General features: G+C 38.7%; 1 protein-coding gene across 3 annotated transcripts in view; it reads left to right on the top strand.

Moving 5' to 3' along the window:
- The window catches only part of col5a1 (procollagen, type V, alpha 1), a 127290-nt gene extending 116295 nt beyond the window's left edge, over positions 1 to 10995 (top strand). Inside the window, exons 64-66 of one of the 3 annotated variants that reach the window (XM_057818117.1) lie at positions 1942 to 2010; positions 6594 to 6827; positions 9580 to 10995. In XM_057818117.1, coding sequence (XP_057674100.1) covers positions 1942 to 2010; positions 6594 to 6827; positions 9580 to 9726 — 450 coding nt within the window. In that variant the 3' untranslated portion in view covers positions 9727 to 10995. Of the gene's footprint in view, positions 1 to 1816; positions 2011 to 6593; positions 6828 to 9579 lie in introns of those variants that run through there. The other 2 variants (XM_057818116.1, XM_057818118.1) reach the window with 2 other exon arrangements.
- The last annotated feature ends 2695 nt before the right edge of the window (positions 10996 to 13690 follow it).

The following is a 13690-nucleotide window of genomic DNA, read 5'->3' as shown; positions in this document are numbered from 1 at the left end:
CACTAAATGGGGGAAGGTAAATCCATAAATAAGTATTTATGAATCACTGCACTCTTTTACATCACTTTTCTACAGACACTTTGTTCTTAAGTTCTCATTATATGTCCAAACCACTTTACCTTTTGACTCCCTTACCTTAATTTCTTATTTCTTTCTTTACTGTGGACATCCATTTTAACTTCATTCCCCTAACACAGTGGTTCTCAACCTGGGTTTGATCAAACCCCAGGGGTTTAGTGAGTAAGTATAAGGGGTTCGGAAAACGTTAAGAAACACAGGGTTCTAGTTTCATACGCTGACTAAAAGCTAGGTATCATTTTAGACTAGGTTTTGGACTGGTTTTCCCCCAATTCACAGGCATTGTTCCATTTCTTTCACCTGCTATCCCTTTATCTAATGGGAGGAGAAACTGGTTTGCTCAGTGGAAGGTTGACTCACACTTGATGTGAGAAGGTATAACAGACCTACAGACAGCGTGAACTGTGCAGATAATTAAAAAAGAAAAATTTTGCGTCAGTTTACTACATGAAAATACCACTGATTCAAGGATAGCGACAATAAAATGAGAATGTAGTCCTCCGTGATTTTGGCCCCTCCATCAGACGCAAATTTTTACTAAAAATTATGTCGCTCCTTTGTGCTGAAAAAAAATTCGTTTGTGCTGCTATCGTTTTCGAGATATTATCGATTCTTTTAAAGGTCAATCTGAGGTCAACCAGCTCCCCATTTTGATTAAAAATTGGGCCATTCATTTATGCTACGTTTGACCTGGTTTGCGCTGCTATCGTTTTAATAAATATTGAGCTATTAATTTCGAGTGAAGACGTCACTCGCAGCGTTTCTGTATCCAACTCCTGCGGCTGACGGAGCGTACCAACTCTCTCAATAACAGAGGGGTGTCCCAAAAACTAGCGCAAACATAGCATAAACGAATGGCACCCATTTCGGCTCCATTTTGCAATAAACGGGGGGCTGCGTGACATAATCACTTAAAATTTATATCTCAATATCTCATAAACAATAGCACATACAAAACTTTTTAAAGCACAAACCAGCACAAACGAAGCACAAACAATTGACACAGTTATTAGCAATTTTTAATCGAAATGTTTGTGTTTAGGGGAAGGAATTGGGCTTGGGGCTATTGTCCTAAAAAAACGCTTTGAACTTCACATAAGTAAACAGATTCTTCACGCCACCGTACCAACACTGTCGGTTGGCTCTGGGCTGCAGTCAGACCCTTCTCGAATAAAGACGAAAAATGTAAAGACTCTTGTGTAGCCCAAAGCAAGCGTAGTGTTTCTTCTTCACAATTACTCAAGTAAAAAGTATGGCATGGTAAAACTACTCTTGGAAGTACATTTTTCTCAAAAAGTTAATTAAGTAAATGTAACGGAGTAAATGTAACTCCTTACGACCCACTTCTTGGTCCCCCAGACAGCTTCCTCCAGTGATTAAATTCCCGATGATCACTCACTAGCATCTTACGCCACTGATGAGCGTTTTAATACCGAGCCGTAAACCACAGTTCACAATTCAAGAGCTGGGGTCGGCTGGTCTTTAAATAGCACGGTGGCAAAGCGCCCAACGGGCCTCGGTGTCTTCATTCATCTGCTCGTACGCCGCAGCGGCAATTAGCTACCAGCTGCAGTTTGTTGAAGCCAAAGAGGCGTCTATTCTGGCAGGTGTGGACAGCTACCCTCACTCATCATCACCCCTGAGAACAAGCATGAGTGAGAAAAGAGTGAACTAATCATCCCTCCCTCGTGGGTAACACTAACGATTTTTCCTTCCTGTCAATCCGTGCCCCCCCCAGGCTAGACTCACCTCCTGGTTAAAGGAGAAACCCGGCTCCTGGTTCAGTGAATTCAAACGCGGTAAACTGGTAAGCCGGCCTATCCCGCTCCCTTTCCCTGAATGCCTGTTATATGGTTTTTACAGAGCAAAATGGCAAAATGGCCCAAAGACTCACCAGGCACATGGTATAGTCACTACAAGAGAGGTTCCCTGGTAAGTGGCCCCTTGCCTGCACCCCAGGCTGGGATAGCGTGGGGCCCCAGGCCATGCATGGTTATGGTACTGCACCTTAATACACGGTTTTAAAAAGTGAGGGCTCTTGGGTGTAATTTCAGGATGATTCTTAATTGCACGATTATACAGGCTAACCCTATTTGTATCCATCAATTTCACATTGGTCAAATGCATTCACCGATAAAAATCTAATGTACCGTATTTTCCGCACTATAAGGCACACCTAAAACCCTTCAGTGCAGTTTATAATCCAATGCGCCTTATACATGGATAAATATTGGTTAATCATGGCATGATCTTCCCTTTAGCGCACCTAGTGGATGCATAACACCCCAACCACCACTACTAGTACTACTACTGCTCCTTATGATGCACTGTGCACTATATATATATGAAAACAGTTTTAAAATACACCATTCATGGTGCGCCTTATACTCCAATGCGACTTATAGTGCAGAAAATATGGTAATAAGTAGGATTCGTGGGGATTTTTCATTTGAATAAAGCACATCTGGAATTTTATAATAATTAAAGTAGGACTTTTTTTGTCTACTCGTACTACTGTGCCTTATAAGCACCGCGTTATAGTCTTACTGTATATGTAAAGTAAGTTTTAAAATAGGCTTTTCATTGAAGGTGTGCCAGTTTGACCAGATAGGCTACACGCTGTATTGAATTTTCGCGCCTCGTAAAAGATAGCTGGGTTTATCTTTTGGCGACAGATTTCAGTGAAAACAAGGAAGCGGCCAATCAAATATGTTCTCTAATTCAAGTGACTTTAGTTGCCGGAACCTTACACGAAATCCAGTCAACAATAGTCCAAAGAGAAAAAATTAGGACTACTAGAATAGTCAAGATATCACGTGATTAAAGTTGCAATATTATGAAAATGAAGTCATACATTAGAATTAGGCCTGTCAAACAATTAAAATTTTGAATCGAGTTAATTACAGCCTAAAAAATTAATTAATCGTAATTAATCGCAATTCAAACCTTCTATAAAATATGCCATATTTTTCTGTAAATTACTGTTGAAACGGAAAGATAAGACACAAGACGGATATATACATTCAACATACGGTATATAAGTACTGTATTTGTTTATTATAACAATAAATCACCAAGATGCCATTAACATTAACATTCTCTTAAAGCGATCCATGGATAGAAAGACTTGTAGTTCTTAAAAGATAAATGTTAGTACAAGTTATAGAAATTATATATTAAAACCCCTCTTAATGTTTTCGTTTTATTAAAATTTGTAAAATTTTCAATCAAAAAATAAACTAGTAGCTCGCCATTGTTGATGTCAATAATTACACCATGCTCACTCATTGTGCTGAAACCCATAAAATCATTTGGGCCCAAGCGCCAACACAGGGTGCCAAACACCAAAAAACAAGTAACAAGCGGACATTGCACTGTTGTCATTTTAATCTGTTTGAGCGGGGCATGTGCGTTAATTGCGTCAAATATTTTAACGTGATTAATTTAAAAAATTAATTATCGCCCGTTAACGCGATAATTTTGACAGCCCTAATTAGAATATTACGACTTTTAAATCACACATTGTAAAATTAAAAGAAGTCCTTTCGTTGCTTTTTTTCACATTATGTGAACTAGAGATTTGGCTTCACAGGCTTCACAAAACTGCTTTCGGCGACGGGCGTAGCAAAAGCGACGTGTTGTCAAACAATTGTCTGAATGCAGCTTTAGGTCCATCCTGAAAGTTAACCCAAAGCCCAGTCCCCATATATTGTACGACTATATGGCACACATGGCTGGATTTAATGTTTTGGTGGTGTTGCATGACCTGGCATGAGATGCATGCTCGAGTCCAAGAGCAGAAGCGGGACAGACAGATGGACTGGCGTCGGATCCTGCCGCCAACCTGTCCTAAGTCCCAAGACAGAGTTAGCGTGTACGTCTATCCTGACACCGCCATCTCGCATCCGTATTTAGAACTGCACCATTCCCGATAACGGCTAATTTTGAATAAAAGCTAAATTAAAGTTGAGTTCAAAGTTTAAACCAACCTTCTTGTCTGCAACGTTTTTGCAAATTTAATTCAACTTTAGTCAGAGATGGTGCGAGTTGAGCGGGTCAGGATACTCGGCCACCGGGGACCCAGGGGGTTCCGGGAAACTCAGTCACTTTGGACTGTTATGATGATGATGAAGAGGTAATGTTCTGGGGGGGAAAGCATGACGACCTTAACTCACGAGCCACAGTGTCGAGAAGGTAATGCTAACAGTGGTAACGTAAAGTTCCAATTAAATCTGTTCCGTAAAAGAAATGACAATGATTGTCCAGCCCAAATTATTAAAGAAAAAAAAAAAAAAAAAAACATTATTTATTAAAGTACAGTGATACCTCGCTACTTTGCGCTTTAAACTTTCAGTCTATCGTGAATTTCTTTTCAATTAAAAAAAAAAAAAGTTTAAAAAATGTAAGATATACGCATGTATACATGTACAAATCATTGTTTTCTTTTAAATATATCTTATTTGCAGTGCTTAAAAATTGCTTTTAAAAATATGAACATACATATTTCTAAATTATACTTTGGGAAAAAAAAAACGAGTCGGATATGTATCTCTTTTCAATGGCCTGCCTGCGACTTGGACTAAAGTGCCACTTATACATCCCCGTTTTGTTTTTTGATTTGCTTTTGTGTTTTGCACTTCAGGGCCACCATACTATTTAACCTGTTGTTCTCCATTTTACCATTCTAACTTTAAAGTACAGTATGGTTTTGTTCTTAGTCTCTGATATATATATATATATATATATATATATATTATATGTATATTTTTTTTCCTTTTCATTGTGTAGTCTTTCACTGGTGCAACATATACTCAGGTGCGACTTGTAGTCCAAGAATCGCAAATTTGTTTCAGAAATTTCTAATTTTTCGTCTTATATTTGCACCAAATACTCGTGAAATTAGAAGTGAAAGTTTCTGAAGGGACAGTTAATTCGTCAAATTTTATGAAATATGACCCCTCCCCAAAATTGATAGAATGCACAATATGCACGTCATATCTCATTTTGACACTGTGAGTGAAGAGTCACCTCAGACTGTATACATCTCAAATTATTTTAGGCCATAGGACTTTAAATGTACCACTGCAATGCAGATAAACAAATCCAATGTTAATCTGGCTACTGTGGCTCAGGAGATGCATGTGAATGAATGAATGAATGAAATTGCATGGCAAAGAAATGGAGACAAAAGAAGGCTCCGCTCCACTGGCTGTCATTCCGCATGCACGCAGTAAGGAAGACCAAGCCACATTGTGGACCTAAACGGGATTTCTCATGGTTGGTATTCAAACGTGAGTCACGGTTCTTGCCGTTTCTCTTCGTTCTGTTGGGAATTGAAAAAGAAAAACAGGGCATGATAATTACTCCATTTCGAGACTTAACCATACCCTGATGTTGGATTGGTTTTAGCGTTAGCATTAATTAATTTTAATGAAGACATTTACAATGTAGTACTGTCGACATACAAAGAAGGCCGGAACGAATCAATTAGGGATGCAATTAGCTATACTGCTATTTATATTCATTATTTAAAAGCGCTAAAAAAAACATGCAATTACTGGTAGGAAAGTATTATGACAACCATGTAGTGATAGAGGTAAATAAGTCATAATTAAAGGGGAACTTCCAATTTTTATACATTATGCTTAATCTTCGAGTTAGCGGGGCTTAATTAGTCGGTGGAGTTGGTTTCAACACATTCCGTGCAGTTTGTTAGTTATTTGTTAGTTTCAGGGCTCCGGAGTGGCTAAGCTAGCGCGAGTCAAAGAGCCTTGCTAGCGTGCACACAACTAACGAATAAAATGCACGGAATTTGTTGAAACCAACTCCATCAACTAATTAAACCTCCGCTAACTTGAATATTAAGCCTGATGTCAAAAATCCTGAACTTCCTCTTTAAGATTGATGAAACTTGCTGAAAATTTACACACACGTTGTCATAACGATCCGGACTTTCGGAAAGTTAAATAAAAGACACCTTCTGTCCACATTTGTGTCTTTTTTGTAAAGTCAAATTTATCTGCCAAAAATGTAATCAGATAACAACTACAAAGATCTGAGTATTGATTGGAATAAGATCTATATTGAATATTTTATGTAAAGAGTAGCAGAAATCATGTTTTTAATCTATACTGTATGTACTTGATGCAAAAAATAATAACTCTAGAGACAGAACCAACTGAAAATGTCAGTCTGGTGTAGCTTAATGATCGTAAAATCAGTTTTAAAAGTTGTCATCGTTGATAGTAATGTCACATATCAGTTTTTTTTTTTTTTTTAAGTTTACATAACATGATAATTTGGAAAATTTGTAACAAATGCAATTAACATCAAAACTACTTTAAAATGCAACTCTTGAACAATTACAATAATTAAAGCAACGTGCCACATATTAAACCATCATGCTAATATGTATTTTCAGCTTATTCAATGTTTTTTTTTCCCCCATCTTCCTTCACTACAATGGTTCTCAAATGATACTTGTAAGTAAAACTACCGCTCTCTTTCCATCACAGCTCTCCTACGTGGATGCTGAGGGCAACCCCATCGGCGTGGTGCAGATGACCTTCATGCGCCTGCTGAGCGCCGCCGCCCGCCAGAACCTGACGTACAGTTGCCACCAGTCTGTGGCCTGGCACGACGCGGAGGGTGACAACTACGACAAGGCCATCCGCTTACTGGGCTCTAACGACGAGGAGATGTCCTACGATAACAACCCATACATTCGAGCCGTATTGGACGGCTGCGCGGTAAGATAAGGGGGCGCCTTTATTACTCGTATGATTGTCTATCTAGAACAGTAGTGTCCAAACTTTTTCCTCTGAGACCTTTAAAGGCTAAAGCAACATTGCATATTCTCTCTTGCCAAGAAAAGAAAACAAATCTTAACCTGTGTTTAAAAAAAAGAGAGCCTGGAGTGCAGCTTGAGGCACTTTCTAACACCGGTGAGCATTGCTATAATGCAGGCCGACGACATGAAAATGTCAAGCATTGTGAACATACAGTGGCATGAAAAAGAATGATCTGAACCTTTCGGAATTTCTCACATTTCTGCATAAAATCACCATCAAATGTGATCTGATCTTTGTCAAAATCACACAATTGTAAAAGCAGTGTCTGCTTTAACTAAAACCACCCAAACATTTATAGGTTTTCATATTTTAATGAGGATAGCATGCAAACAATGACAGAAGGGGGGAATATAAGTAAGTGAACCCTCTAGGATACTTAAAGAGCAACTGAAACCAATTTTTACCAAACAATTTAAGTCAGGTGTGTGCCCAATCACTGATAAGTGGTTTAAAGCTGCCCTACCCACTATAAAACACACACCTGGTAAGAATTGTCTTGATGAGAAGCATTGTCTGATGCGCATCATGGCTCAGTCAAAAGAGCTGTCTGAAGACCTGCCATCAAGGATTGTTGATTTGTATAAAGCTGGGAAAGGATAAAAAACCTTCTCTAAAAGTCTGGATGTTCACCAATCGACAGTCAGAGAGGTTGTCTATGAATGGAGAGAGTTTGGCATTGTTGCTTCTCTCCCAAGGAGTGTACGTCCACCAAAGATGACGCCAAGAGTTCAGCGCAGAATACTTAGAGAGGTAAAAAAAAGAACCCTAGCGTGTCTGCTAAAGACTTACAGAAATCACTGGCACAGTCCAATATCTCTGCACACACATCAACTATATGTAAATCTATGGCCAAGAATAGTGTTCATGGGAGGACTCCACGGAGGAAGCCACTGCTGTCCAAAAGAAACGTTGTTTCTCGTTTAATGTCCGCCAAGAGGCACTTGGACACTCCACAGGAGTTTTGGCAAAAATATTTTGTGGACTGATGAAACCAAAGATGAATTGTTTGGGAGTAACACACAACGTCATGCGTGAAGGAAAAATGGAACAGCTCACCAACATCAACACCTCATCCCCACCGTGAAGCATGGTGGAAAGAGCATCATGACTTGGGGCTGTTTTGCTGCCTCAGGGCCTGGACAACTTGAAATCATTAATGGAAGAATTAATTCAAAAGTTTATCAAGATGTTTTGCAGGAAAACCTAAGGCGGTCTGTCAGACAGTTGAAGCTAAAAAGAGAGTGGATGCTGCAACGAGACAATGATCCAGAACACAGAAGTAAATCAACTTTAGGATGGTTTCAGAAGAACAAAATGCACGTTCTGGAGTGGCCAAGTCAAACCCCAGACTTGAAACCTATTGAGATGCTGTGGCATGACCTAAAGACAGCGAATAATGCCAGACATCCCAGGAATCTGACTGAAATACAGCAGTTTTGCAGAGAAGAATGGGCCATGATTAGTCCTGATCGATGTGCCAGACTGATCTGCAGCTAAAGGAAGCATCTGGTTGAAGATATTGCTGCCCATAGCGGGGCCACAAAATATTAACTGTGATGGTTCACTTACTCATTTTCTCCCTTCTGTCATTGTTTGCACACTATCCTCATTAAAATATGAAAACCTATATATATAAAAAACCTATACCTAAATGTTTGGGTGGTTTTAGTTAAAGCCGACAATGTTTTTTCATCTGTGTGATTTTGACGAAGATCAGATCACATTTGGTGATTTTATGCAGGCATGTGAGAAATTCCAAAAGGTTCAGATACTTTTTCATACGTATGACAGAAACTATGTCGCATTTTTGTCTCGAAACATTTTCATTATTGTAATCGTTGAGGAAAACAACAATGGTCTTCTCCATGTTTCAAAGTACGGACGGTTAACATCAGTGTTGTTAATAACAGCGTTAGAATATAACGGCGTTATTTTTTTAGTGAGTAATCGAATTAATTACTTTTCTCATCTTGGCAACGCCGTTACGGTTACTGAGGATGGCAAGGGGTGCGTTACTATGCGTTACTGCATTGGTTGAATGACGCGAGAAAAGTCTCAGGGAGACCGATTCACCGAGACAACAGAGCAGAGCAGGAGTGGCGAGGAGGCAAAAAAGTTGTGACGCCGAGCAAACGCGATGCTAGGTGGCTCCAATAATATCTGACTGTAGCCGATAGCCTACAAACTTTGCCCACATGGTATGGTAGATACGGTAGACATGGTAGATATCCCATATATAGAACTAGATGTGAAATGACAGACACGGCGGCGTTAGCAACATGTACAGTATAGGAACTAGATGCGTTAGTAAACAGCCGCCATCTTAAAGCAGTAAACTTCTTAGGAAGGCTCTGTTGTACAGAACCTTCCTAGTGAACTTAAGTAACTTTTTATCTAAAATAATGCTAAATCGGCAAAATCTTGACTTGAATCTATCTTTAAATGATGAAAAAGTTTAAAACCTCCACATGTTACTTTGTCAAGTAACTAATTACTTTTACATTCAGGTAACTGAGTTACTAACGCAATTACTTTTTGGGAGAATTTGTAACTATAATTAATTACTTTTTTAAAGTACAATTAACAACACTGGTTAACATTTCTGTGACCGTTTAAAAAACGTTTCCCCCTCTTTATGTGTCTCCCGCAGCTGAAAAAGGGCTATGACAGGACAGTACTGGAGATCAACACTCCCAAGGTGGAGCAGGTGCCATTTGTGGACATTATGTTCAACGACTTCGGCGGCCCCACGCAGAAGTTCGGCTTCGAAGTGGGCCCCGTCTGCTTCGTCGGCTAAAAAAAAAACTGAGCAAAAATATGGAGGCCAATTTACACACAAAAGAAACCAACAACAACAACACTTATTTTTGTTTCTAGGACAATTCCGTTTGTAAAAAAAAAAAAGTTTTTTTTCCATAAAGCAAAATTCTGTAGGATGAGAGGAAATAACCTTGCAACCTCAGCGTGCCTTCTTCAGTTTTGAAACTGGATGATCACACTTACGCGTGTCATCTCCCGCCACAGACTCCATTCCTTCGCCTTCTTCCCGTCACGCCTCGTTCTTCGCTTTTGTCGTCGGGAGCTTTGTTTGTGCATAATTGCCCCTCTCCCCTTTTTTGTTTTATAAATATATATAAATATATAAATAATTTTTATGTTTGTAAGTACATTCTGTATATTGATCCTGGTGTTTGTTTTATTGCTTTACTGGCTTCAAAACGTGCATGTGACTCCATCGAATGGGCGGATGCGCCGATGACATCATCACCGTGAGACGACAACAAAGAGGAAATCCGGTGTTTTAAAAATAGACAACAAATGGGAGAACAGAAAAAAAAAATAAACGGGATTCTGTTTTTTTAAAAAGATTTGCAACCAAATCGGATGACGTCAGCCAAAAATCGGAAGAACTTCGGTGCTATTTTTCTTCTTCTGTGGTGCTACACTTTGTATTTTTCCAGGTGGATCTTTTTTTTGCTCCTTTGTTTTTTCCCCTCTCTCAAACACAGCCGTCTGCTTGGATTTCGGGAATGAATCGGAGCGCCAAAAATGAATCCAAAGAGTATTATTTTGTTGTTGTTTGTGAAAAAAACCCATGCCAAAAAATGAATGCTTTAAAGTTGTCTTTTCGTATGGGAAAGGTGCTTTTTATTTCTTCTGATGCAGGTTTCTTTTTTAAAAAAATAATTGTTGAACCTATGCACTCTTTTGCGCTTATGACCACTAGTATCTCACCACAGAATTTTCTACCGCTTCACACATTTTTTTTTTCATAATAAAAAAATGGATAAACAAACATGTGACTTGAACAATTTCTCTGTTTGGAAGATGTTTTAACCATAAAACGGACGCATTTCGTTATCAGCATTTTTTTTTCCTGTGTCAAACCTGTGTACGGACATTTTTTTCTTCCCATGATTTTTTTTTTCTGGCTCAAAATGTCAATAAATAAGTTTACTGTGGCCATCCACTTTCTTTGTATGTCTTTTGAAGCATTAAAACTCATCTGTATGCATGAAATGGTTAAGTTTGCTCTCTTGTTGTCATCACCGTTATATATATTTATTGTATTATTTAATAAAAAACTAATAAAAAAAAAAATACATCACAAATCTAAGTGTTAAGAAGCTATCCCGGGATTTATAAATGATATCTTTGGAGTTGTCTTTGTTGCTGTTTTAACTTGATAAAAGTAATGTTTTTCCTTCTTTCTGATGACTTCCAGAAAAATTATATACATAAAAATTAATATCGGATTCTTTGTCAAATCTGATTTCCAGTGCTGAATATTCACACTATTTTTTGCAAGTGTCCAAATAAGATCTGAGCCTCTTCAGACTGGGCTACATTATTGACCCATCCAACAGGTTGCTGTGGCAAAAAGGGTGTCATCCAGCATAAAGTGACTTACAGTGGGGCAAATAAGTATTTAGTCAACCACCAATTGGGCAAGTTCTCCTACTTGAAAAGATTAGAGAGGCCTGTAATTGTCAACATGGGTAAACCTCAACCATGAGAGAAAGAATGTGGAGAAGAAGAAAAAACAACAGAAAATCACATGGTTTGATTTTTAAAGAATTTATTTCCAAATTAGAGTGGAAAATAAGTATTTGGTCACCTAAAAACAAGCAAGATTTTTGGCTGTCAAAGAGGTCTAACTTCTTACGAGGTCTAACGAGGCTCCACTCGTTACCTGCATTAATGGCACCTGTTTTAACTCATTATCGGTATAAAAGACACCTGTCCACAACTTCAGTCAGTCAAACTCCAAACTCCTCTATGGCCAAGACCAAAGAGCTGTCGAAGGACACCAGAGACAAAATTGTAGACCTGAACCAGGCTGGGAAGACTGATTCTGCAATAGTTTTTTTTTATTTTTATTTTTTTTATTCATTCATTCATTCATTCATTTTCCATGCCGCTTATTCCTCACGAGGGTCGCGGAGGTGCTGGAGCCTATCCCAGCTAACTTCGGGTTTATTGCCGTACTAAAATAAAGTGTACTTGCACATCCACTCAGTGGGTGGCAGTGGCGCTCTCATTTTTAGAGTACGCGCATTATTTTTGAACTAAGCAAGAGCACACAGAAAAGAGATATAAAAAGCTGTGCGCCGTTTTCGAAAGCCATTTTCCGGCCGGACTCACGGCAGCGACCCACTGTCTTCTCCGGTTCTCACATGTACGCCCGAGAAGTGCCATTTTCGGCTTGGGGTCGTCACGACGACCGCCCTCACCCACGGTTCTCCCTCGGCCGCCGAGAATGCGCTTTTTTCGGGCCGTTTGCCTTGGACTTTTAATACAGTGGGAGATGAGGAAAGACCACTGTTTATTGTGTCTAAAAATGATTATAGCGGACAGCCGGAAGCCAAATCAATTGAGACGCCACTTAAAGACATTAGACCCCAATCTCATTGATAAGCCGCGTGATTTGTTTTTCAGCGAAAACGTGCCGAATATTGCCAACAATTGTCCCGCTTTGTCAGTGTTATATCAGTAAACCAGTGAGCACTGTTAGCATGCTCAGTGAAAAATAACCCCACACCATTGCAAAGGAGGTGATTCTGTGAGCAGCAAAAATAAAAACCTCTGTCCAAAGACACTCTTTTTTTCTTCTATTCAGTTCTGTTTTTTATGTCAAATTTTTTGGCATATTGTCCTCATGAGTTAATGTTTCGAATCTATTTGAATTTGCTATTATTTACGGATTTTATTACATTTTTATTTTTCAGTATCAAATGGTCAAAAATGTAACTTGAGTGTATTTTTACAGTTTGGATGTGACTTTTTTAAATTCAGGCAAATTGATGCACTTTAAGTCTTTTCTGGTACAAAACAAAACAATGTTAATAAAGTTATACTTTATTATAAGTTAATCTATGTTACTTTTCTTTAATAGAAAAAAAGGACACAATGTTAGGCAGAGGCATACTTATAATAGTATTTTTATAGACAGTACTATTTATAGTGGCAGCAGAGAGTGTGGGGGGGCGCGAAACATTTACGTCTTCCTTTGGGGGGGTGTGACACAAAATAATTGAGAAGCACTGCTCTAGTAGCTATCCAATCCATTTATAGTGGGAGGTCTGGCAGCAAATGAACCTTCCGCAGTCAATCACACCCGATAAATTGAAAGAAACTAAATTAAAATATCCTGTTAATTTTGGCCCATTCCCAGGTCACTTCCTGTTGTTTTAACTTCAATTCCAGGCCACTTTCTGTTGATTTTGGGTCACATCCTGGCTGTGAATGCTCATTTTTAACAAACATTTTGACTGGTCAAAATGGATTGGACGTCTATCGCCATCAATGGCAGCCAATGAGTTAAGAGGGAAAATGTAAACATAACCCCCATTACTAGGGTTGTTCCGATCATGTTTTTTTGCTCCCGATCCCGATCGTTTTAGTTTGAGTATCTGCCGATCCCGATATTTCCCGATCCGATTGCTTTTTTTTGCTCCCGATTCAATTCCAATCATTCCCGATAATTTTTCCCGATCATATACATTTTGGCAATGCATTAAGAAAAAAATGAATAAAACTCGGACGAATATATACATTCAACATACAGTACATAAGTACTGTATTTGTTTATTATGACAATAAATCCTCCAGATGGCATTTACATTATTAACATTCTTTCTGTGAGAGGGATCCACAGATAGAAAGACTTGTGATTTTGTATATTGTGACTAAATATTGCCGTTTAGTGTATTTGCTGAGCTTTCAGTAAATGATACTGCAGCCATGCCCCGATGCATGAT

Source organism: Corythoichthys intestinalis, chromosome 17, assembly GCF_030265065.1.
Source record: "Corythoichthys intestinalis isolate RoL2023-P3 chromosome 17, ASM3026506v1, whole genome shotgun sequence".
Taxonomy (NCBI): domain Eukaryota; kingdom Metazoa; phylum Chordata; class Actinopteri; order Syngnathiformes; family Syngnathidae; genus Corythoichthys; species Corythoichthys intestinalis.
The sequence above is the reverse complement of the archived record's forward strand: the minus strand, read 5'-3'. Positions and strand labels throughout refer to the sequence as shown.